At 40.1% G+C, this 26,525-nt stretch overlaps 1 protein-coding gene across 2 annotated transcripts in view; it reads right to left on the bottom strand.

The window, feature by feature from the left end:
• The window catches only part of LOC127432643 (lysophosphatidic acid receptor 1-A), a 63,719-nt gene that overhangs the window by 13,269 nt on the left and 23,925 nt on the right, over window positions 1–26,525 (bottom strand). The window contains exons 2-3 of one of the 2 annotated variants that reach the window (XM_051683961.1): window positions 18,167–18,308; window positions 9,718–10,473 (exon numbers count right to left, since the gene is read on the bottom strand). In XM_051683961.1, the coding sequence (XP_051539921.1) occupies window positions 9,718–10,456 (739 nt within the window). In that variant the 5' untranslated portion in view covers window positions 10,457–10,473; window positions 18,167–18,308. The remainder of the gene's footprint in view (window positions 1–9,717; window positions 10,474–18,166; window positions 18,309–26,525) is intronic. The other variant, XM_051683960.1, reaches the window with a different exon arrangement.

The raw sequence follows: 26,525 nt of genomic DNA, 5'->3' as shown, positions 1-26,525 counted from the left end.
AAAACGTAAATTTGCTGAAGTGCTTTACAGACCTTGCTTTTTTAAAATCTGAAATTGTGAAAAATTAATTGACAAGGCATTTATTTAATATTAAATGACATACTGTACATACAAAATGTTATTAGAAGTACCTTCTCATGTCAATCAATGAGCTAAATATTTTTTTCCTCCGTTTTTCTCTTTTCTAAAATAATTCATGTGCTAGAAATTGCTCTTTTGCAGAGCTGGCTGTTATGATTTCCAATTCATCAGTAAATCATTCTTTTGAGTCAGTTCTTCAAATAAACTATGCTACTTTTTTATTTTATTTTACTTTCTTTTTGGTCAGAAATATCAACAAATAATTTATTAAAAATATTCCTTTTTTGTTGCTGATTTTTGTCTTTTAAGATAATTTAAATGATTATGCTATTTAAAGGAACATTATACTTTTCATTTTCAGTTAATCAATATTAGATGACACAAGTAGCTAATATTTTGTGAGTATGAGTGCAATAAAGGACAAATGATGAGACTGCTTACATTATTAATAGATAATGCCTAACATCTATATAAGTTGCATTCAAGAGAGATAGTGCTGTCTTGTTAGACAGTGGTTTTCAAAGAGACTCTAAATCAACCTTTAATGTAGTGAATAAAGAGATGGTGTTCAAGCCAAAATCACCTGCATCATCAAATCAGTTGTTATGACATAGATGTGGTTGAATTAAAGTCCTTGTCATCGCTATGTTGTTTTTGTCAGATAGATACAAAGAAATCTGATTTAGCTTCATTTTAACAGATGGCTGATTAAAATATATGCAGAATCTACCTCCATAAGTCTTCATACATTTTCTTGAAAGAACTGCTTTCCTCGAAACTGCTTCTTTGAAGTCTTTATAATTCTCATGAAATGACATGAAAGTTTCTGGAATTTACAAGCATGATGCTGGTAAAGTCAGCAAAACATATTTATATGAAAGATGACCACAGATTGGAAATGTAATGGTCATCTTATCATATCTATGTTTTTATTTCAGAGCTGGACACTCTGTGAGGTCACTGCCTTCAAAACAGAAACATTTATTTTAATTCATGCTTTTTCCTATTTTTCTTTATACCATGTAAGCATAACTGTGTTAGTCATCATGTGATACATCCAATAATGCTGATTAGTGAACAACTTCCAGTAAAAAGTCATGACTGCCAAAATTGTATTCAAAATGAACACCCAGCCATTTTACATCGCATGAGTCCTGATGTCCTGTAACTGTTATTCAACCATACTTTTAACGCCCTTGAGGAACCCTCAACAATGAGTTATGTCTTTGACAAAACACAAAAATTATATATTTTACGTTGTGGAAGTTATTTGTAACATAGTGTGGGAAGACATGCATGAAAACATGACAGTGATGGTTTTAGTGCATTACACAGTGACTTGACAATGGACATGTACTACATTTTCTGTACTAAATTCAATCTTCGCTCAGAGCTAGAAAGAAAGTCGAAACAGTCAACCAACGGAATTGGTATTGGTTTGCAAACATTCAGACACCATGCCACTGGGGCTGGCATTTAGAGGAGCATTTAAATATGAAACAAACACTGTTCTGTCAACTGATTACACGTAAAACATTAGCCAATGTGAATTAAATCCAAATTAGATCCATAACAGAAGCTGTTTTAACCAGTCTTTGATGATTTTAAGCAATAAATATGCAGCAGATAATGTGTAATTTGTCATGTTTACATCCTGCATTCGTGGCGCTAATACTAACATAAATGGTCGTAATATACACCACTTTCCCTCTCTTATTGTAGTTTGAGGTATTTTGTGAAAACAATCCACATAAGATCATGAAAAATGTTTAAAAGGGTAGCAACTCGACTAATCTCGAATGAGTGAAGAAAAAACCTGAAAAAGATATTGATCAAAGCAGGTGTTCACCAGGTCACACCCACCAATCACGTGGACCAATGGCAGAACAAAATGTGTTGAATATGAAGGTTAATCTGTTGCAAAACTCGAGAGCTTGTAGATTTTAATCTGAGAACAATAAATATTTGTATTCATAAATTTCGTAAGAAATTTGTTAAATAAAGATAATATCGTACTCAGTGTGCATTCTTGTTTGAAATGAGACTCGTTGTTATTTATCCATTCAGAATAAACTCGGGTAATTTTTAAATGCCTTTTACATGACAGTAATTATATTTTTTGTTCTAGTTAAAGGTCTGTTTAAACTGTCTGATCAGCCCATCCATGCTGATCAATCCTTAGAATCAAGTAAGAAGGTACACCTTGACACCTTAAGAATAATTAATATAATTAAGAACTTAAGATATATAATTGCCTGATCACAATGACTTGCTTTAATCATGATTATTAAAGTGGATGAGGCTGGCAACGCAGGCTCTGGGACGGACGAGGCTGGCAACGCAGGCTCTGGGATGGACGAAACTTCCAGCTCGTTGGCCGTGGCAGGCAAGGACACTAACAATTTGGCAGGCTGACGTTTGGCTGTGACATGGTATGGAGCAGGCTGAGGCGTTGCTATGACATGTCATGAGCAGGCTGAGGCGTGGCTGTGACATGGCATGGAGCAGATTCAGGTGTGGCTGTGACATGGCATGGAGCAGGCTGAGGTTTGACAGTGATATGGTATGGAGCAGGCTGAGGCGTTGCTGTGACATGGCATGGAGCAGGTTGAGGTTTGATTGACTCAGAAGCTGGAACCGGGATTGTGAGAGGAGGATCCTCTGTGGCGAGTGGGTCGAGTACTAGCCTCACATATTCCTCCCAAGTGTAATCTCCGGTCTACGGCAATTCACTCCACTGGTGTGTTGTATGTCAGATTCTGTATATAGATTTCAGAGCGGCATCATCAAAACCAATGTGGGCAGCAACAGTGGAAAAGAAATGGGAGAACTTCCTTATTGATAAGTATGCCTGGCTTAATTGAACGAAGAATGCTGCTAGATCCATGGTGTGGTGAATTAATCTAGCTGAGGCCGGGTGTGCTGCTGGGTTTGATGAAGGAGCTGAGACCTCTGTAGTTGGTTGGAAAAAGCTGCTAGATCGGTTTGTGGTGAAGTCTTCTGTAATGATGAGTCAATGGAGTTGAGATCAATGTGCAGCTTTTAATAACAATAAACGTAGTAATACAGACAGGCAGAGGTAAATCACCAGCAGCAGTAATATCAAAGGCAGTCCAGAGGGATATTCAATAACCAGGCAAGAGGTCAGGGCAGGCAGCAGACAATCACAGGTTAAATCCAGATAAACAAGGCAGTAATAGTAGGCAGGCAGCAACGGATCAAAAACAAGGTAAACAGTCCAGGGTAATACACAGGAAATGCAACAAACTCAAAAAATGCTCAGAAATGTCAGCTTGGGCAAAACAAGACTTTGCAATGATAGAGAGTGAGAGTGAGACTTAAATAGCTAAGTAAATGAGGAACAGCTGAGCAGGTAATCAGTGACAGGTACGGGGATTATGGGAAATGGAGTCCAGAGAGTTAAAGTCAATCCCCAGGTGATGGAGCCCTCTGGTGGTGAGCGGAAGGAACAACAAAGGCGGGATTCATGACAGCGTGAAGATTCAAAGTTGCAGTGCCAGCTATGAGAGGTTGTAAGTGCCGATTTGTGGTTGTACTGCAAGTGAATTAAAGTACAAAAGTAAATATGTAATACAAGTTTGTGTCTGTCGTTGTATTTATATGAATGTCATTTTATACATTTGTGACTATATTTGCAACTTTGAATTCAAAACACAGGTTTTTGATTATTGTCTGTGAGTGCAGATTGCAACATTCAACTTCAGATTTTTATTTTACAAGTATTCACATTGTTGCTGTGATTGTAAATTGTAACTTATGAATACCAAAATATATTGTACAAGTTTCAAATTCAAATCTACATGCTCTCGAGTTTTCCAAAAGATTTACCTTCATAGTTGAACAGCCAGTCTGAAGTTTTGTTGTAAGTAAAAAAATAAATAAAAAATTAAATAAAAAACTACTTTTACTACATCCTTCTAAAGAGAATTTTTATCTTAAAGGTGCAATATTCGACACTTTGTGGGGTTTTACATGTTTGTAGCCATAAAAATATGTTCACATATGACTAGACAATAAAACAGTAATTACACTAAAGGAGGGACCCCATACCTAGAGACCAGAATAACAAAGAGACTTGGGGGTGGGTTCTTTTCACTTGAGCCAGTAGGCAACCACCCAGAATACCCTAGCATTGCATGGGCAAGAACCAATCATGTTTTCTTCAGAAAGTTTAGTGTGAAAATGTAATTCTATTTCATGTCTCAGTTTTATTACTTTTGAAGATTAAAAAATAATTTTTTAAGAAAATAACATACTTTCATTTACACCTTTCTTATCTCTAGGGTGAGATCACAAACTATAAACCATGTCTACAAACCATACTTTCATCCAGATCCCTGCTCTCCATCCTCCCCAGAGCTTCAATAGAAGCTCTGATCGATCCAAACAACAACTGTACTGTTTCCTGCACAGCTCAAGCGTAACGGGATGCTGAACTGTGACTGGGTTCCTTTTTTCTGGGCTGGGCTTTACTGGGGATGTCGGTGAGGCATGATGCTGATGCAGTGCAAGGCAACTGCTGGAACTGAATGCAAGACCACTATGACGGCACTGAGCTGTACAACACCCAAGGGCTACATTGTTTATCAACTTGGCACAATAGTGTAAAGGGTAACGTATTATGAAGCATTTACACTGCCAGTCAAAAGTTTGGACACACGTACTGATTCTTTGTTTCTACTATTCTACTTTTAGAACAATAGTAAAGTCATCAAAGTAAGAAATAACACAAATAGAAGTATTAGAATTATGCAATGAACAAAAAAATTATTCAAATGAAAACTATCTTTCCTGGGATCCTTTTAAACTGTATTGAAGGAGTTTACGTGTATGATTGACATACTGCATGTATACAGTATACAAAAGTCTTAGGCATATTAGATGCTACATAAAAACATATGTCTTATTTTTTTTATCTTTGCTTTATTGTGTCAATAAGAAATATACATTTTAGATTTCCAAACATTCCTTTTGAAAATAGAATAGAATAGAACACAGAGTTCTATGACAGATGGCAAGGCCCTCAGATGGTAGAGCCTGACTCACAATGTCATTGAGTCTGGGATTACATGATGAGACAGAAGAAATTAAGACATAGAACTAAATACATAGAACTGTGGCAAGTTTTGTAACAACCTACCAGCCATCAACCTTAAAAATGTATATCTAAAAAACTTTACATATACATACATATATACTATATACAGTGTTGGGAGGGTTACTTTTGAAATGTATTCCACTACAGATTACAGAATACATGCTGTAAAATGTAATGTGTAACGTATTCTGTTAGATTACTCAAGGTCAGTATCGTATTCTAAATACTTTGGATTATTTCTTCTGCACTGGTAGATTTTTTCACTTGTTTGACTATAAAAACTCTGCCAGTACAGTAAGACAAAATACACATGTTAAAAATAAATTCTCTGAAAAACCTAAATATCTTATGCAGTGTTTTAAAACAAGATAAATCTAATTGATCTTGTTTTAAGGATTTTTAGATATTTTTACAGGAAAACAATACAACAATTATTATCAAGAATACGATTTTTGCCCTATTATCAAAGGTCTTACTAGAAAAAAGAAATTATGATCCAAATGTGAATTTTCTTGATAAAAAAATATGATCATGCCTGGTAACGTGCATGTAAAATGGATAGAAATAGCATTTTAGCTTAGAGTAAAGACAATGAAACTGCTCGTATGAATGTAACACATCATAAGAAAGTGTTTCACCGCTGTTCAAATGCACTTTGGATCACATCATTTATATGTATAAATGTTTTCCATCTGAAAGGACTAAATATTAAATGAAACAAATGACAATAAAATGCAAAATAATCTCATCAGTAATCAAAATACTTTTTGAATGTAACTGTATTCTACTTATCAATGATTTAAATTGTAACTGTAGTGGAATACAGTTACTTATATTTTGTATTTTAAATACGTAATCCCGTTACACGTATTCCATTACTCCCCAACCCTGTGTGTATGTATATACACACACACACACACACACACACACACACACACACACACACTGGCGGCCAAATGTTTGGAATAATGTACAGATTTTGCTCTTTGGTACTTTTATTCACCGAAGTGGCATTCAACTGATCACAATGCATAGACAGGACATTAATAACATGAAAAATTACTATTACAATAAAAAATAAAAAAAATAATAAAAAAAATTAAACTACTTCAAAGAGTTCTCATCAAAAATATCCTCCACATGGAGCAATGACAGCTTTGCAGATCCTTGGCATGCTAGCTGTCAGTTTGTCCAGATACGTAGGTGACATTTCACCCCACGCTTCCTGTAGAACCTGCCATAGATGTGGCTGTCTTGTCGGGGACTTCTCAGGCACCTTACAGTCTAGCTGATCCCATAAAAGCTCAATGGGGTTAAGATCCATAACACTCTTTTCCAAATATTTGCTGTCCAATGTCTGTGTTTCTTTGCCCACTCTAACCTTTTCTTTTTTGTTTTTCTGTTTCAGAAGTGGCTTTGTCTTTGCAATTCTTCCCATAAGGCCTGCACCCCTGAGTCTTCTCTTTACTGTTGTACATGAAACTGGTGTTGAAAGGGTAGAGGACATGTGAGACTTCTATTTCTCAAACTTGAGTCTCTGATGTACTTATCCTCTTGTTTAGTTGTACATCTGGCCTTCCACATCTCTTTCTGTCCTTGTTAGAGCCAGTTGTCCTATGTCTTTGAAAACTGTAGTGTACACCTTTGTATGAAATATTCAGTTTGTTTGGCAATTTCAAGCATTGTATAGCCTTCATTCATCAAAACAATGATTGACTGATGAGTTTCTAGAGAAAGCTGTTTCTTTTTTTCTTAACTTTTTTTTTTTTGTTGTTGTTGTTGTTGTTGCCATTTTTGACCTAATATTACCTTAAGACATGCCAGTCTATTGCTTACTGTGGCAACTCAATAACAAACACAAAAACAATGTTAAGCTTCATTTAATGAACCAAATAGCTTTCAGCAGTGTTTGATATAATGGCAAGTGATTTTCTAGTACCAGATTAGCAATTTAGTATGATTACTCAAAGATAAGATGCTGGAGTGATGGCTGCTGGAAATGGGGCCTGTCTAGATTTGATCAAAAATTACTTTTTTGAAATAGTGATGGTACTGTTTTTTTTTTTACATCAGTAATGTCCTGACTATACTTTGTGATCAGTTGAATGTCACTTTTGTGAATTAAAGTACCAATTTTCTTCCGAAACAGCAAAATCTGTACATTATTCCAAACTTTTGGCTGCCAGTGTATATATATATATATATATAAAACAAACAGATATTTTGCTTTTTGTAAAATGTTTTTTTGAAATAAGGTCTCATTAAAATGGAATTGGAACATTTTTACCATGCCTTCCTCATTTATTGTTGGTACTTTTTAAATGCCTTTTATGACTTTCAGACTTTCAATATAAAACTATGAAAATCCAGTGTAAATATACTAATTATTATGTTTAAAACTATGATAATCTAAACAAAGAGTGACCTAAACATAAACCAATTCAATAATACATTCTATAAATTTTTCAAAAGTTAGTGTACTTGTTAACCATGTTGACAAAAGTGTCAGTGAAGAGCATAAGTCTTTATATCAAAAGGTTTTTAAGATCATATAAAACATCAATTCAGTCAAGCATGTCAAATGTTTTTGATTGGTAGTGTGGGTACAAAGCTATTTAGAAGTTTATGGTGTGTTGCTCTTTCTGAACCATAACTGTGCCTTAACCGAAGCATGTGGATGAACTATTGTGCATAAATGTTGTACTATCGTTGAAGGATCTCCCTTGACAGGAAGTGAACACATGGAATTTCGCCAACATGCGACGAGTGTGAACAGCAATCTAAATGAATAAATGTATCCCCAGAGCAAGTTTTTATGTCATTATGACATCATTAAAGGAGAAATTCTCACAGAACATATGCAATTTGGCTCTGTGATGCTGATGTTATTTGCGTTTGTTATTTAAGGCAAACCATTGTGGTGCACCAAAAAAGGATGTATTAATTATTGTTCCATGTGATTTCAGCAATTATATGGTAGTCAAGAGAACTGACCTTTATGAAATTTCCCAGCATCTTAAAATAAAAGTAAGTATTAGCTGGGACAGTTTGTTTGTTGACTAAGTCACTGTGGCTTTAGGCCATCTGCTTGTGACTGCACCATTGTAATAAAGCATAATATAGCATCTGAATTAGGGATGTCCCAATACCATTTTTTGAAGAAAAAGTATGAGTACCGATACTTTCTTTTCAGTACTCGCCGATACCAATACCAGTTGGCTTCCCGCTTACCATTTATCAAGCGCTGAAACTTTGCCAGGTGAAAAACACTCTAGAATCATGTGTAACAGTCACATTAAGTCCTCTTTGCAAACTGAACTTTATGAGAATGTCGATTTGTGACACCAGCGCTGAAAAAGCTTGATGCAGCGCAACAAATGGTGAAACAGAACACAGGTGTCTTGAGATGCATTTATAGTTACTGAAGGTCTTTTAAACTTAGTGTCTAAAAAATGCGATGGTCCAGCACAACCAATTTTAAAACAGAATGCAGGTGTCTTGAGATGCGTTTATAAATATGACATTTCTTTTAAACTTTACAGTGAGTTGTGGCACAACGATCAAAGATGTCCATGCAGAGTGCGTTTACATGGCCTCGACACACGTGTGAACAACCCATAACTCGCCCTATAGCCTACCTGAAAAACTGACCAGAACCTAGCCCAAAACCTGTAGGTTTGTCGGGTACCGTCGGACTCAGATCGGGTTGAAGACCTCTAAACACATGCATAATAACCGAATAGTGATTTTGGTATTTGAATACCATGCACATTCCTATTAATAACGCATGATTTTGGATAGGTTCATAATTAAAAAGTACATAAAACTGGCCATGTAAGACATTGCTCCAAACTTTTCTGTATCGGTATCGGGACATCCCTAATCTGAATGTGTGAGAATCGACCCACACTGAACAATGCGAGGTTAATCTCTGCTGAAAAGACAAACATGAATTTGTATTGAATTAAAAACGATGGAAAAATATAAAACTATTGATTTAAAGTTGTTGATAATAAGTACTGTATATGATCAACAACTGTCACTCCTAGACATAAGGCATCTCTTGCAGTTTGTCAGGGATCTAAACTGAAATTAATCAAATAAATATTACATTTAATAAAAGAGCCACAGTGGCTATCCAAGTAGCTCCAGCTACCATTTCTATTATTGTTATTATTATTATTATTATTATTATTAATAATGATTATTATTTATTTATTTTTTGCACCTATTTTCCCAGAAACAATTATTTTATTCTCTTGTACACATGAGATGGAAACACCGCTTTATTTGCAAATAGTTTTTTGTGATATTATTCGCAAAAAATAATTTCACAACTTGGATGATAACATAGCTAATGTCACTCACAAATCATTAACGGTGTAGAGTTTAAAGAAATAGTTCACTCAAAAATAAAATCAAATAAAAACACATCTGGGATGGCATAAGAGTGAGAAAGTGATGAGAAAATGTTTGAGTGAATTTTTTTTTAATTGACAACAAAAAGCAGCACTTACCCAATACAATGACGACCGTCTTCAGCAAGCTCATCATAGTGTCCCTGTTCCGCCGTTGACCCGAGCTGTGCCGGGACATCCTCATGGTTCGTTGTCGTACATACATGAATATGTGGGCATAAAGAACAACCATCACCACAAAGGTGACCAGGTTGAAGATCGCCCAGAAGCCCAGGTAAGAATTGCTGTAGAGGGGTGCCATATTGGAGCAGGTCTCAATAGCACAGATACAGTTCCAGCCCACACTAGGAATTGCTCCCATGACAATAGACATGGTCCAAATGATGACAATAACCACAACTACTCGCCGATTACTCATGCGTGTGTGGAGCTGCATGCGGAACACCGTGATGTGGCGCTCAATGGCAATAGCTAGCAAGTTAGCAACTGAGGCCGTCAGGCTCGTATCGATAAGGCCCTGCCGCAACAACCATGTGCTAACCGTTAGCCTTCTTGTATTGGGTCCTGTGTTAAACATCAAGTAGAAATAGGCAAGTCCCGCAAAAAAGTCTGCAGCTGCTAGGTTAGCCATTAGATAGTAGATTGGGAAATGAAATCGGCGGTTGATGTAGATGGCCACCATTACGAGCAAGTTAGCAAGCATTATAAAAATACATACTGTAATCCCCAGTCCCATCACTAGCTTGCTTACAGTATTCCATTCTGTCACCAGATACTTCTGACTACGATTGTAAAAAAAGGCTATGGTTTCATTGTAGTAGCATTGTCCATCACCCATCCTGAAAGGTTATGTTTCTGCAAAAGATTAAAAAAAAAAAGGTGTCAGATAAAAGTTTAGATTTAAACTGCACAAAAATTATTTCTTTAGCAGTGATTTGGGCCCAGTTTTGTGTTATTATCCAGTAGAAATACCTTACCATTCTTAAAACAAGATCAGTTTACTAGGGAAGCAAAATTGCATTCAATATTAAAGGTGCACTCAGTAACTTTTTTGTTTGTGTCATTATGGTCTTACAGTGACACCTAGCGGCATGGATGCAGCATCATTCAAACGCAATAGTTTTCAGTTACAGATGCCATTTTAGAAATTCACTATTCACAGTCAGCCATGATTAATTTAATCCAAGTGGATTTCAGCTGGTCATGTGATTCCAACATGGCAGCCCCCATGATGGAACCCTCTCCGTGTTGAATAAAACATCTTTTATAAGGTTACCGATATGACTTGAGTCCTTACCTCATGATTTTGACTTCATGAGTGGTCATGATTTTACATGTGTTTAAAATTTTTAATTTATTTAGGAGTGAAACTTTTTTAATGAGGTAGGGCTGTCTGTTTAATTCAGTATTATAAGTAGTATTGAAATAAATATTAAGAGTGGAGAAAAGAAAACAGAGTGGGGAAAAGTGGGAAATCAAACCCAGGATGTCCACTTGATAAAAGCACATCCAAATAATTTGTACACGCTATGCTATTGCAGTGACACTTAGGGGTGCAGTTTGTCTTTGATTCCCTATCTGTCACTCACTCGACATTGTGTCGATGTAGTGACACTAGGGGTCACTCTTGGGAGCCCCAAAAGCCTCTGATTTTGAAAAAAGGCCATTGGGAATTGGCGAGTGGAATTTGCATGCCACTCCCCAAAACACACGGGTATAAAAAGAGCTGGCTCGCAACCACTCATTCAGATTTTCTCTTCGGAGCCGAGCGGTTGTGTTCAGTGAGCTGAATTACTCTGCCAATCCATTCACCTCGAAAAGCTGTTGGATTTACAGCGCATTACAGTGGCTTCTCCCCCTCTTGCACTGGTGAAGTGTAGAGAACGCCCCTGGGTGCATCAGCAGCTATAAGAGTATATTCTTCCTACTGAAAGAGTATATTTTCCCTTCTAAAAAAATGGCATTAACGGAGAGCATCTTTTTAAAGATGCCTCTCTGTTTCTGTGTATTTCCTGGTTGCGGTCATTACCTCTCTGCTTCCGATGGCCTCGCGGTCTTACGTGCTTGGGCGCTGCCCACTCGGAGACAGCGTTTGTGGACGGGTCATGTTCTCACTGTGAGAGCGTGACCAGGGCAACATTGCGGTCGTGGTTTTTCCTTCGTTAGAGGGAAAGACCACCCCAGCGGCTCCCCGCCTCGGTCCTTCTACCTATGGTTTGAGGCCGCGTCGGTTAGCACTGGGAACCCTAATGGGAGCTACTCCATTGGGTAACTCCCCACAGACCTCCCATTCCCAAGTATGCTCGTTTGCCCTGCTGGGATGAGACCGCTGGCTCGTCTCAGGGCAAGTTTGCAATCTCGTTTCGGCACTCGCGAAGTGGATGAGCTCTCGATTGCAGCATCGGAGAGCGGGCTGTCCAGTCTGACGCTGAGGACTCATCAACTCGACTTTGGGTGCGGTCGCCCAGTCGCAGCCTGATGCGCAGCTGGCAGCGATGCTTGCCCGGGCGACTGCGTGTGTCGGGCTGGAGTGAAACCCTCCACCCCCCCAAACCCTTGCAGCCTGACGATTGGTCCCTGGGCCCGGAGCGCCGCTCACGGCCATGCCCCGCCCCGGTCCCTTTCTTCCCGGAGGTGCATGAGGAGCTCACGATGTCGTGGTGGGCACCTTTCATTGCCCAGACCCGGTCTCTGAGTTCCTCCGCTCTCACTACCCTCGATGGTGGGGCTTCCAGGGGGTGCTTGGCAATTCGCCAGGTGGATAAGGCAGTTGCGGTGCACCTGTGACCGCAAAACGCTGCCACCTGGCACCTGTAGGGTTACGTCGTCTCTGGCAACTAAGGCCTGCAGTGCCGCTGGACAGTCCGCCTCCGCCCTGCACGCCATGGCTCTCCTGCAAGTGCACTAAGCCAAGGTGCTAAGAGAACTGCACAAGGGTAGTTCTGACCCGGGACTGATGCAGGAGCTGTGCTCAGCGACCAACCTCACTCTCTGGGCGATGAAGGTCACGGCGCGGATTCTCGGGCAGGTGATGTCCACCCTGGTGGTCCAGGAGCGCCACCTATGGCTCAACTTGGTCGAGATGTGGGAAGCTGACAAGGTACAGTTCCTTGACACCCCCATCTCCCAAGTCAGCCTGTTTGGCGACACCATCGAGGACTTCGCCCAGCAGTTCTCGGCGGTGAAACAGCAGACAGAGGCTATTCAGCACATCCTGCATCGGCGCATTTCAAGACCTCGCACCTCGTCTGCTCGTCACCAAGGGCGTCCTCCTCCTGGCCCCGGTGTGGAGCCACCCGCAGGAAGCAGACTCCACCCGTCTCATGGCCAGCCACCAAGAACCCGAGGAAGGCTTCGAAGCACCCCTGAGACGGGCAACCCAGGCACGTGGAGACCTGCTGCAGCCCAAGAGATGGTAAGCAGACCACTCCATCCCCCGGTGGAGGGCCGGGAGGAGAATCCTTTGCCTGTTCTTTGAAAAGGAGCAGTTTGCTCATTCCCTGGGTCACATATCTGGTGCTCACGGCTGTCGTTATCACGACCACCAGCCACCGTTCCTTTATGGCAAGTATGGCGCTCCAGGGGCGGCCCCTGCGCACCCAGCTGTGGCACAAACACGCCCACGCCAGGCCGGTTCTGATGGACTGCGGGGATGACTTTCCTCCTCCCCCCACCCTGACTGGCCCTATGGTGGGTATCCGGAGCCGGAGCTGGTTCCCAGACTCAGCACGGTCACGAAGTCAGGGCTCAGCCCCCTTGATGTGGTGCCTCAGGCTCCGCCCCATCGCGATGCCCCACCCACCCACCCAGGTTCAACGGCATCTGCTTCACTTTGGTGAAAGGCGAGAACGCCGCTACCCTGCGTGTGGAGATCGATACCCTTCTGCAGAAGGGTGTGATAAAGCCTGTCCCTCTGGCAAAGATGAAGAAAGGGTTTTACAGCCCCTACTTCATCGTACCAAAGAAAAGCAGTGGGTTGCAGCCAATCTTGGACCTGCGAGTACTGAACCGGGCTTTGCACAGACTCCCGTTCAAGATTCTGACACAAAAATGCATTCTAGCAAGCATCAAGATTGGTTCGCGGCGGTAGACCTGAAGGACGTGTACTTCCACGTCTCGGTTTTACCTCGACACAGACCCTTCCTGTGGTTTGCTTTCGAGGGCCGGGCGTACCAGTACAAGGTCCACCCCTTCAGCCTGTCCTTGTCCCCTCGCATCTTTACGAAGGACGCAGAGGCAGCCCTTGTCCCGCTAAGGGAAGTGGGTGTCCGCATCCTCAACTATCTCGATGACTGGCTAATCCTAGCTCACTCTCGGGATGTGTTGTGTGCACACAGGGACCTGGTGCTCATGCACTTCAGCCAGCTGGGGCATCAGGTCAACTGGGAAAAGACCAAGCTCTCCCCGGTTCAGAGCATCTCTTTTCTCGGCTTGGAGTTGGACTCAGTGTCGGCGTGCCTCACGAACGAGTGTGCACAGTCGGTGCTGAACTGTCTGAAGGCATTCAGATGGAGGCCAGCGGTTCTACTAAAACTTTTTCAGAGGCTCCTGGGGCATATGGCATCCTCAGCAGTGGACACACCACTTGGGTTGATGCATATGAGACCGCTTCAGCATTAGCTTCAGACTCAAGTCCCGAGATGGGCATGGTGCCGCGGGACACATCGCGTGGTCATCATGCCGATCTGTCACCGCCTCTTCAGCCCTTGGACCGACCTAGCATTTCTACGGGCAGGGGTTCCCCTAGAGCAGGTCTCCAGGTGCGTCGTGGTTACAATGGATGCCTCCAAGACGGGCTGGGGCACCGTATGCAACAAGCACGCATCTGCCCGCTCTTGGACTGGCCCGCGGCTGCGTTGGCACATCAACTGCCTTGAGTTGTTGACAGTACTGCTCGCCCTGCGGAGGCTCCAGCCATTGATCCAGGGCAAGTATGTGTTGGTCCAGACGGACAACACAGTGACAGTAGCGTACATCAACTGCCAAGGCAGCCTACGCTTCCACTGCATGTCACAACTCGCCCACCGTCTCCCCCTCTGGAGTCAGCGCCTCAAGTCGCTGCGAGCCACTCACATCCCAGGCGACCTCAACACTGACAGGTTATGACAGGTTATGCTCAGGGGAGAGTGGAGACTCCACCCCCAGGTGGTCCAGCTGATTTGGAGTCGATTCGGTCGAGCGCAGGTAGACCTTTTTGCTTCCCGGGAATCCTCCCACTGTCAGCTTTGGTATGCCCTGACCGAGGCACCCCTCAATATAGATGCGCTGGCACACAGCTGGCCCCCGGGACTACACAAATATGCATTTCCCCCAGTGAGCCTACTTGCACAGACCCTGTGCAAGTTCAGGGAGGACGAGAAGCAGGTCATCCTAGTAGCACCCTACTGGCCCACCCAGATGTGGTTCTCGGACCTCAGGCTCCTCGTGACAGCCCCCACCCCCCTCCCGGCGCATTCCCCTGAGGAAGGACCTTCTTTCTTAGGGATGGGGCACCATCTGGCACCCCTGACCAGACCTCTGGAATCTCCACATCTGGCCCTTGGACGGGACTCAGAAGACCTAAGTGACCTGCGGTGGTTGACATGATTACTTAGGCTAGGGCTCCCTCTACAAGGTGCCTGTATGCCTTGAAGTGGCGTCTGTTCGCTAAGTGGTGTGCGCAGTCAGATCAGTGCTTTCCTTCCTGCAGGAGAGGCTGGAGGGCCGGCTGTCCCCCTCCACCTTGAAGGTGTATGTAGCCGCCATTTCAGCACATCACGATGCAGTAGATGGTAAGTATTTGGGGAAGCACGACTTGATCATCAGGTTCCTGAGAGGCGCTAGGAGGTTGAATCCCTCCAGACCGCACCTCATCCCCTCGTGGGACCTCTCTGTAGTCCTTCGGGGTCTACGGGGAGCTCACTTCGAGCCCCTGGAGTCAGTTGAGCTTAAGGCACTCTCTTTGAAGACTGCCCTCCTGACTGCGCTCACTTCCATCAAGAGGGTAGGGGACCTGCAGGCATTCTCTGTCAGTGAAATGTGCCTGGAGTTCTGTCTGGGCTACTCTCACGTGATCCTGAGACCCTGACCGGGCTATGTGCACAAGGTTCCCATGACTTCCAGTCACCCAGTCACCATGTTTGTAGAGTTCCTCCCCTCTCGGGTAGGACCCACCATGGGACTTCTCCACATGACATACACATGACATACTTCCGACAAGACTCGGTAAGACCATGTGACATATTTCCACTCTAAATGCACTATTTTCCATATATATATATATATATATATATATATATGGAAAATAGTTATGGCTTAAGCATACAACTAAATTTAATGAGGTTTACGCTTAAGACAGTTTGCCAGTGGGGTAATAAAAATAAACATCCAATAAATATTCTCAGTAATCAAGTCATAATGTCATATAATCTTATAATTTTGCTTCTCTAGTTAATACATTGGGTTAAGAATCTTAAATATTTAATTTAGATATTTTTTACTGGAAAATATACAAAAATACTGATAAAGACATTTTATTTATTTATTTTATTTTTTTGCAGTGTAGTCATCACATTCAACTGATAGCATTACAAATTATAAAGGTCATACATATCTTTAAGTTTTTGCATAATTTATAGCATGTAATTTGACATTTGTTGCATACACAGTAGACTTGCCACCTTCGTGCATTTAGGCCAATTGATTTACACAGAGCCACAGGCACAATGATGCAGTCTTTATTCTGAAATAAAAGTGTTCTGTCCCTCTGACAATAAACAAGAGCACTTTAAATCCACAGTAAACCATTTTTCCTTATAAACTGTTAATAGGCTCCTCAACAACATGTGCATTATAAACAACAACAAGCAATATCATTGAACTCAGAAATAGGTCTTTACTTTGCTGCTTCACAAGCTTAAAACCTTGACATTTTAGCATGAAATTTCCATTGTTTTAGTAGCGTCTTACCTCATAACCAGACCTGGGAAAACCAATCAAGCAAATGCTTGCAGCGTGCATAAACACACACTCTCAAAGCAAACTATTAAACACTTGCAATGCAGCACTTAATTGGCCAATTGTCACTCCCCAAACACCAAGCGCAGGAAACATGCCACATCTGGGTCCTGCAGGAGCCTGAATGTTTTTCTGTAATTTAAAGTCGGCATGAAATGGAAATTCTCCCTATTTTCTTAATGCATGTTATTGATCTTATTGTGAATGATTCATCCATGCATATGTTTTATTTTATTCTTTTTTTTTTACCTCGTAATCTTTAATTTTGATTAAAGATTACGAGGTAAAAAAAATCGTAGAGTATAACCTTGCGTAGAGTTCAACAAAGTTTCAGTCGCATGTTGTTGAAGATGGCAAGGTGTATTTTCATCTGTTTTCCTTCAAAACTATCATTCCTTAACCAAAACTTCCTTGGTTACGGGTCAGCTGGCTTGAATTTACACTTCGAATGATGAGGAATAATGGCAAATTCACAGTTGTGTTCCAGACATTTCACGGCTGAATTGCTGAAGTAATCACTAATGAATACAATGCTTCGGATGTCTCTGGAGTTTATTTATATTTTTGAATGCAGTTATCTTGGGATGCACAGCATGAGTGTTTATTTTCCCCTTTATATTTAGTGTATTGTGATTCAAAACGTTAAAATTTGTCTATATCTTTTACTCACTCATTTTTCAACGGCTGCAGCCTCTTTGTAAGCAAAGACTTATTTTGTGCTTGTGCGTTTATGTTGTCATTTTGATCATAAATGTGTTGCGAGCGCTGCTCAATTTCATCGATAACTGGCTATGACTTGAGCGGCATGGTGGCAGGGGTGTGTGTGTCCAGTGCAAACTCACATTCACATCTTCCTCCGTTCCGCTATGCAATGCCCATATTTTCACAAGCCAATCAACAACCAATGGATAAACTCAAATCCCCGTCATACATTTTTTTTTTTTTCTTGTTTGATAAGCTGTTTCACTCAAAAATACGTCACAATACAGAAGTCGGTCCCAACTTCCGTTTCATGCCGACTTTAACCCTTTTGTGTATGGTTCCCCGTGAAGTTCAACAGGGGTCACTATTTTAAGTTTTAAGAAGAGTATCTCTGCATTAGCCACAAATCTGTTTTTTTTTTTTTTTTTTTTTTTTTTTTACTTATTTAAAGAAATTGCATTTGTTAGGTAATTCATATTTTTAAACAGCATATGATTTAATTTCTCAACATATTCAGTTTTCAGCTTGGATTTGCCATCATATTTAACTTAAATAATGTGACTTAATTAACTTAAATGAATATGCTTGTGTTGTAATTTAAGGAAGACTTTTAGAAACATGCACTGATCAAGAACAGGCACTTCTTTTCTTAATTATAACATGGTTATTTACAGAATGGCAAGAACATTAACACTATGCAAATAAAGAGCTTTAGCCATTGCTCAGTGAGGGATTGACAGATAGCTTATATGACGATGTCAATTTAAAGTTTATTTAGATTTTTAGAGTGTTTTAAAGTGAGAAAACACAAAAACCACATAACATCACAAAATTCATTGTTAATACTTACTGATGATTGTAGGTTTGTTTCCCCACCAAAATGATTTCACTTCCTGGATGATGATGTCATTAGGGAACTGTCTTTTATTATTTAAATGGATTTTTCAAAAGACCAACACAATGGAAAGTGATACTGCGCATATATGAAAAGCCTGTAAAATAGCAAAATACCAAATAAAAATTACCTTGTGATATAGTATGTGCTTAACATTCTCTCTCTCTCTCTCTCTCTCTCTGTCTGAGTGCATGCTGGGAGCGAGTGGGAGGAGCGTTTTGAGTGTGATTGTGAGTTGAAACTCTGTGAGTGATTATTTTTCATTAATTTTCTTTTTCTCTTTTCTGTGATTATAGTTATATAGTTCTTTTCTTGGTTTGTATTTTTGTTTGGGCCGCATGCTACCTGTTTTATTGGGGAAGCATGACGGCCCCTGGGGTGTGGTGTTTGAGTAGTCTCACGCGGCACCATGGAGTGAAGGTGACATCCGTGGTGAGCGTGGAGGAGTGTTGCCTGCCTGCAGGCAAGGTTGTAAGGCATGCATGTATCATGTCTGCCTCCAGAATGAATAATGCTACTGTCATCTTTCTCAACACCATTGAAAAAGCAAATTATTTGGTTGAGCATGGAATAGTCATTGACAATCTCTTTACTCCTGTTCTTCTACTTTCAATGCCATCAAAGAAAGTCACTTTGTCTAATGGCCCGCCGTTCATAAGCGATGAAGTACTGGTGAAAACTCTTTCTTGCTATGGCAAACTGGTCTCGCCCATCAAAAAAAATACCTATTGGCAGTGAATGCCCATCACTAAAACATGTTTCTTTTAGGCAATTTGTTTATATGATCAATAAAGGTGATAATAAGTTAGATCTGGATTTGCATTTTCGCGTTGATGAGTTTGATTATGTCATTTTTGTAACAACGGACAAAATGATGTGTTTTGGTTGTGGGAAAGCGGGGCTTTTTGTCTGCATTTTTCCTGATAAAAACAAAGAAATCCTAAACAACTTACAGGTTGATAGTTGTGAAGTTAATGACTAAAGTCATACAAATGTAAATAGAGCCGAGTCATCTGAAGCAGGACTTTCTAAAGCCGGTCCGGCTGTGACGGAGTCAGGTGCAGCAGAGGGGAAAACCGACGAGGATCTGATTGCAGGTGAAAGTGTGGAGATTAAGATAACTGACTCTAAAAACACAGTTACGGAAAACAAATCTGCTTCTGCAGAAGTGTCAAAAATTTGTGCGCAAGAACCCATTACTGAGAAAAGCAAACAGACAATGGTTCAGAAAATGAAACACAGATGGTTTCAAGGACTTTATGAAATGATGATGGCATTGAAATGGAGACGGAGCAGATTGTGTTTAAAGTTCCATTGAAACGGAAGAAACATTACAACTCAGGATGTTAGACAAGCAAAGAAGGCAGACGTGGAAGAGTTTATTGATCAGGATGAAACAGAAAGTGACAGCGAGTTATCTGATTCCAGCGTTAGTTTCTTTCAGAGCGACGTTTCTAGTTGTAGTTATGATGTGGATGATATTAAGCTTTTTCTCAGATCAACCAAAAATAAAAGAGCGGTGTGTGTTAGTGAATATTTTCCAGGTATAAAACAGTTTGTTGAGAAAACTAGGTGTCTGATGATGGAGGGATGTTTCACAAATAAAGAAGTGTATTGTCTGAAGAAGATAGTGAGAAAACTTAATTCTGAATTAATCAATGATGGCAGTGAGAAAGCTTAAGTGCATGAACTTTAATGGAGTGGCAGTTTTTTGGGGAGTGTGCTTATTATTATCAATATTTTCAAGTTTGAGTGAAGTGAATATAGCATCCTTGAATTTGAATGGTGCAAGAGAATTGCGAAAAAGGGCAGAGTTGTTTGAAGTGATTCAACAGAAAAAGTTGGACATTGTTTTGTTACAAGAGACACACAATAACTTAAATGCTATTGATTGGGCAAGGGAATGGGATGGAATTTCTGTTTTAAGTCACAACACTTCACTTAGTGGGGGAGTTGCCATTCTGTTTGCTAAAAGTTTTAGCCCATGTTCGTACCAGGTTGAAGAAATCATAAAATGTAGACTTCTGAAAGTAAAAGCTGTTTTTGAATTTTTTTATATCTGTGTGTGCAAAATTGCTATACTGAAGAATACTTATTTTTGGGTGGTGATTTTAATTGCACAAAATCGAGTTTGGATAGGAATCACATTGAACCTCATTTGCCTTCCCGCAAACATATAACTCATTAAGACACGTGAGCTAAGTGATGTATGGAGACAATTCAATGGGAGACAAAAGCAATATACTTGGGTTAATGTTCGTGATAGTGTGATTTCTCTAGCAAGACTAGATAGGTTTTATGTTTTTAAACACCATTTTAGTACTGTTAGAATATGTTTTATTACCCCATCAAGCCTTTCAGGTCATAGCATGGTGCAGTGTTCTGTCTTTTTAAGTTCTATTAAGCCGAAGAGTGCATATTGGCATTTTAACAGCACTTTACTAAGTGACAAGTATTTTAGAGACACTTTCAAAACTTTTTTGGGATGATTTTAGAACCACAAAGACATCTTTTAAATCGTTACAACAGTGGTGGGATTTTGGGAAGGCTCAGATAAAACATTTCTCAACAACATACTCAAAATGTCACTAAAGAGTTAACCCAGTCTATGAAAGCCTTGGAGACTGATATTATAAAATTACAGGAGTTGGCTGAGTCTACTGGAGATCAAGGTTATATGGAATCTCTTCTAAATAAAAAGACTCAGTTGGCTGACTTATTGGGGGTTAAAACACAGGGAGCTCTGGTCTGGTCACGGTTTCATAGCATGGATCAGATGGATGCACTGTCCATATTTTAATTTAATCTGGAGAAAACCATTGGGCAGAACAGTGTAATTCATGCTTTAAGCTCTGAGTCTGGAGTGCTACTAGCAGACCTGACATTCGTAGGAGAGCAGTTTGTTTTCATGAAAATGTATTAAAAAAAGTGAACTCAGATCAGAGTAAAAGGGTGAAAGTGACTTCTTTGACAATTTACCCCAGGTGTCAGAGAAAGCCAATGTGAAACTCGCAGGTGTTTTTAGTGTGAGAGAATTGTACAAGGCCCTCCAAGGTATGGAGTCTGGAAGGGCACCAGGAATCGATGGTCTTCCAGTTGACTTTTACAAGTCATTCTGGTCAGAGGTAGGAGAGGATATGCTGCAGGTACTAAATGGCAGCTTGGCTGGAGGGCGGCTGCCATTGAGTTTCCGTAGAGCAGTCCTTACTCTCTTGCCTAAAAAAGGCGACCTTACAGACATTAAGAGTTGGCGCCCTTTGTCCTGTAGTCCTTTGCTACAAACTACAAACTGCTTTCTAAGGTTTTAGCTAATAGGCTGGCTGGAGTGCTGGACCAAGTCATCCATCCCGATCAGACCTACTGTGTGTCTAGAGTGCTACTAGCAGACCCGACATTTGTAGGAGAGCAGTTTGTTTTTATGAAAATGTATTAAAAAAAGTGAACTCAGATCAGAGTAAAATTGTGAAAGTGAGTAGGTGCATTTTTGATAATATTTCCCTGATTCAGGACGTTTTAGATGTCTCCAAGCTGTTAAATTTAGATTCTAGTTTAATTTCGCTAGATCAAGAAAAGGCTTTTGACCGTGTTGAGCATCCTTATTTATGAAGAGTTTTAGCGGCTTTTAGATTTTATAAATCAGGTAAGGGTCCTCTTTAGTGAAGTTGAGAGTATACTCAAGGTGAACGGTTGTTTATGTGCTCCTTCTAGTGCTCAAAGAGGTGTTAGACAGTGGTGTTCTTTGTCTGGAATGCTTTATTCTTTGGCGATAGTACCATTATTGCAACAAATAAGAATCAAACTTGATGGTATATGTTTGCCAAATTGTAAAAGTAGTTTTCTTTTGTCAGCTTATGCTGATGACGTAGTAGTTATGATTAGTAAGCAAAGTGATGTACAGACTTTATTAAAATTAGTTTGTATTTCTGCAAAGGTAAACTGGAATAAAAGTGAAACACTGCTGCTTGAAAAGTGGTCAAATGGGAAACCAAAACTTCCTGATGGTTTATTTTGGGAAAAAGAAGGTTTTTTTTGGGGGGGAGGGGGATTTTTCCCCTTTTTCTCCCAATTTGGAATCCCCAATTCCCAATGCGCTCTAAGTCCTCGTGGTCGCATAGTGATTCGCCTCAGTCCGGGTGGTGGAGGACGAATCCCAGTTGCCTCCGCGTCTGAGACAGTCAACCCACGCATCTTATCACGTGGCTTGTTGAGCGCGTTGCAACGGAGACATAGCGCGTGTGGAGGCTTCATGCCATCCACCGCGGCAACCACGCTCAATTCACCATGCGCCCCACCGAGAACAAACCACATTATAGCGACCATGTGGAGGTTACCCCATGTGACTCTACCCTCCCTAGCAACCGGGCCAATTTGGTTGCTTAGGAGACCTGGCTGGAGTCACTCAGCACGCCCTGGGATTCGAACTAGCGAACTAGCGAACTCCAGGGGGAAAAGAAGGTTTTAAGTATCTAGGAGTGTTTTTGGGTGATGAAATGACTGTACAAAGAAATTCGGAAGGAGCTGTTGAAAAAGTCAAAGGGCACCTGGAAAAATGGAAGTGGTTAATTCCAAACATAACATATAGAGGCCACACACTGGTTGTAAATAATTTAGTGGCATCTTCTCTGTGGCACATTCTTGCCTGTGTAGATCCTCCTCCACACCTGCTGACAAAAATTCAGGCCGTCTTAGTAGACTTCTTCTTGGATAAATTACCCTGAGTCCCACAGTGTGTTCTGTATCTGTCTAAAGAAGAGGGCGGCCATGGTCTGATACATCTGCAAAGCATAACGGCATCTTTTCATTTGAGTTTTGTGCAGAGACTTCTAGCTAGAACATCTGATCTTAATTGGCGAGCTGTTGAGTGTGTCATATTACAAAGCCTTGGAGGACTGGGACTAGAAAAATCAATTTTTCTGATGGACCCTCTTAAACTGGACACTTCTGGTATGCCAGTGTTTTATCGGAACCGCCTTAAAGTTTGGAGTCTTTTTATTGTTCTCTTCACTGGTTACTAGAGGAGCCTTTAATCCATGGAGTTCGGTTGGAATTTAAAGGTCTCTCTTTTTTAAGTCATAAAACCTCACTTGGTGGAGGTGTTGCCATTTTATTTGCAAATAGTTTTATTCCTATCTCTTGTGAGATGGAAGAGGTTGTGAAAGGTAGACTGCTAAAGATTCGAGCCCAGTTTGTGAACCATATCATTGTTTTTATTTGTGTGTATGCCCCAACCCTACCAGCAGAAAGAATGGTGTTTTAGGTACTCTGTGTGTAACTTTGGATAAATGTAATGGTGAAGAGCATTTATTTCTGGGTGGAGACTTTAATTGTGTTGAAAATAATATGGACAGAAATCATGTAGAACCACATTTGCTTTCTCGAAAACGACTCATTCAGTTGATCGAAACAAATGATTTATGTGATGTATGGAGGAGTTTAAATGGGAACTTAAGGCAGTACACATGGGCATATGCCCATGACAGCATACTGTCATTAGCAAGACAAGGTAGATTTTATAGTTTTGAACATCATCTTAGTTTTTTTTTTTAAGAAATGTTTCATAACCCCAGTTGGGTTCTCAGATCACAGTCTTGTCATATGTACAGTAACTTTAAACTCTGTGAAGCCAAAAAGTGCTTATTGGCATTTTAATACAAATTTACTAGGTGACGTACATTTTAGAGATACATCTAAAAAAAATTTAGAAAATTTTAGGAATGAAAAATCTCAGTTTCAGTCTTTGCAAAAATTGTGGGAGTTTGGTAAAACACAAATTAAGCAATTATGTCAACGGTATTCTCACAATGTCACAAAAGATACGATTAAATATTTAAAAGTTTTAGTACATGAAATTCTCAAATTCCAAGAAGTGGCACAGTCTAATGGAAATCAAACACATATTGAATCCCTTTTTTTTTTTTTTTAAATCTGTTTTGTCTGACATACAAAGGGTGAAAGCACAAGGGGCGCTAGTTCGATCACGGTTTAAAGATATAGACCAGATGGATGTGCCGTCAAATTTCTTCTTTAGTCTAGAAAAAAAGAACAGTCAGAAACGCTTTATACATTCTTTATTTTCTGAGACCAGTTATCTTGTATCAGATCCTATTGAAATTCGGAAAAGAGCAATCATGTTTTATGAAAATCTTTATAGTTGTGAGCACAAGGAAGATCAGGTTGTTGAACAGTTTTTTTTTTTGTTTTTTTTTTTTTTTTGGAGAGCTGCCAAAGATCTCTGAAGACTCTAATGCAGCACTCAAGAAAGCCATAGGCCTGGGAGAACTGCATGAAGTATGGAGAATGGCAAGGCTCCTGGGATAGATGGAATCCCAGTTGAGTTCTATAAAGCCTTTTGGCCTGTGACAGGGGAGGATCTGCGGGCAATTCTCAATGACAGTCTAGTCGGAGGACTTCTGCCTCTGAGCTGTAGAAGAGCGGTCCTTACCTTTTTGCCAAAAAGGTGATGTGAGAGACATAAAGAACTGGTGACCTATATCTTTATTGTGCTGTGACTATAAATTGCTCTCAAAAGTGTTGGAGACTGAGAATACCAGACTAGGAAGGGTTTTGGAGGAAGTAATTCACTCTGGTCAGTCCTACTGTGTAACTGGAAGATAAATTTGTGATAATAGCCATTTGATAAGAGATTTATTTGATGTTTCTAAAATGATGGGTATAGATAAAGGTTTGATTTCCTTAGATCAGGAGAAAGTGTTTGATTGTGTAGAACATGACTGTCTGTGGAAAACTTTACAAGCATTTGGTTTTAGTTCTGATTTTATAGGTTATATTAAAATTTTATACAATGACATTGAGAGTTTACTGAAAATTAAAGGTGGCTTATGTGCTCCTTTTAAAGTATGTCGTGGGGTAAGACAGGGGTGTCCTCTGTCAGGGATACTTTACACATTGGCAATAGAACCACTTTTGAATAAATTGAGAAGAGTTTTAGAAGGGGTATCTTTACAAGCCTGTACAAGCACTTTCTGTTTATCATCATACGCTGATAACGTTATCATAATACTTAATAAACAAAATGATGTGGACTTATTATTAAAAACATTGAGAGACATTGAAACTATTTCTTCAGCAAGAATTAACTGGGGTAAAAGCAAAGCAGTGTTAGTAGGAAAGTGGGAAAGAGCAATACCAATACTCCCAAATGGGTTAAGTTGGAAAAAAGATGGTTTAAGATATTTAGGAGTGTTTTTAGGAGATGACAGAATTGTTAAAAAAAAACTGGGAGGGAATAATTGAAAAACTTAAAGGTCGTCTTACGAAATGGACATGGATTGTTAAGAATTTATCATATAGAGGACGCACTCTGATTATTAATAATTTGGTGGCCTCTTCTTTATGGCACAGACTGGCTTGTATTGGTCCACCTGCATGGTTACTTGCAAAAGTTCAGTCTCTTTTAATAGATTTTTTTGGGAGAAAATGCATTAGATACCATATAATGTACTGTATTTACCTAAAGAAGAAGGAGGGCAAGGACTTGTACATTTGCAAAGTAGGACTGCAGCTTTTCGACTACAATTCATACAGTGATTTCTCATTGGGCCAGAGAACTTAAGCTGGAGACCAGTGGCCAGTATGATTTTAAAGACTGCTGAAGGACTTTGTCTGGATAAATCATTGTTCTTTTTAGATCCCCAAAAAATAAACACGTCCAGGATGCTGGAGTTTTATAGGAATCTTTTTAAAGTATGGGCCCTCTTTCAAGTGAAAAGGACTGATTCTACACTTTCTTTATTCTGGTTATTGAAAGAACCTTTGATCTACCTGAACCTTTGGACATTCTAGGCGCATGTGGGACAGTGACTACAGCATTCATCAAATCCAAGATCACAACACTTGGATGTTTAATATAATTGGCTGGGCCAAGTTTTGGAAAAGTCAATGATGTAGGTGATTTTTTAAGGGTTAAATCCATTCGAGTTGTTGCGCATGTACTACAGAAACTACAGTCTGGTATTACAGAAGAAGAAAACAAATTGCTTCAAGGTTACTGTAAAGGAGAGTTCATCCCTAATGGAAAAAGACAGTTTTCCAAATCTGCTTCTTTCACCAAATTTAGGTGAATACACAGGATTTTGTTTGGAATTTGAAAAGTTGACAGATATGGATTTGCATGAAAGTAGTGGTAACATTTTTTATAAAGCTTGTGTAAAATCTTTTAACAAAAAAGGTTTAAATGGAAGAGCTGATACACCATGGCATGATGTTTTTAAGATGAGTAACAATGTTAGTCCAGAGTGGAGAGCACTTTACAAGCCACCATTAATTAAAAGAGCTGGAGACTTACAATGACGAA

The sequence above is a fragment of the Myxocyprinus asiaticus genome, chromosome 42 (genome assembly GCF_019703515.2).
Source record: "Myxocyprinus asiaticus isolate MX2 ecotype Aquarium Trade chromosome 42, UBuf_Myxa_2, whole genome shotgun sequence".
In the NCBI taxonomy this organism is placed as follows: domain Eukaryota; kingdom Metazoa; phylum Chordata; class Actinopteri; order Cypriniformes; family Catostomidae; genus Myxocyprinus; species Myxocyprinus asiaticus.
This window is presented reverse-complemented; position numbering and strand designations above follow the sequence as displayed.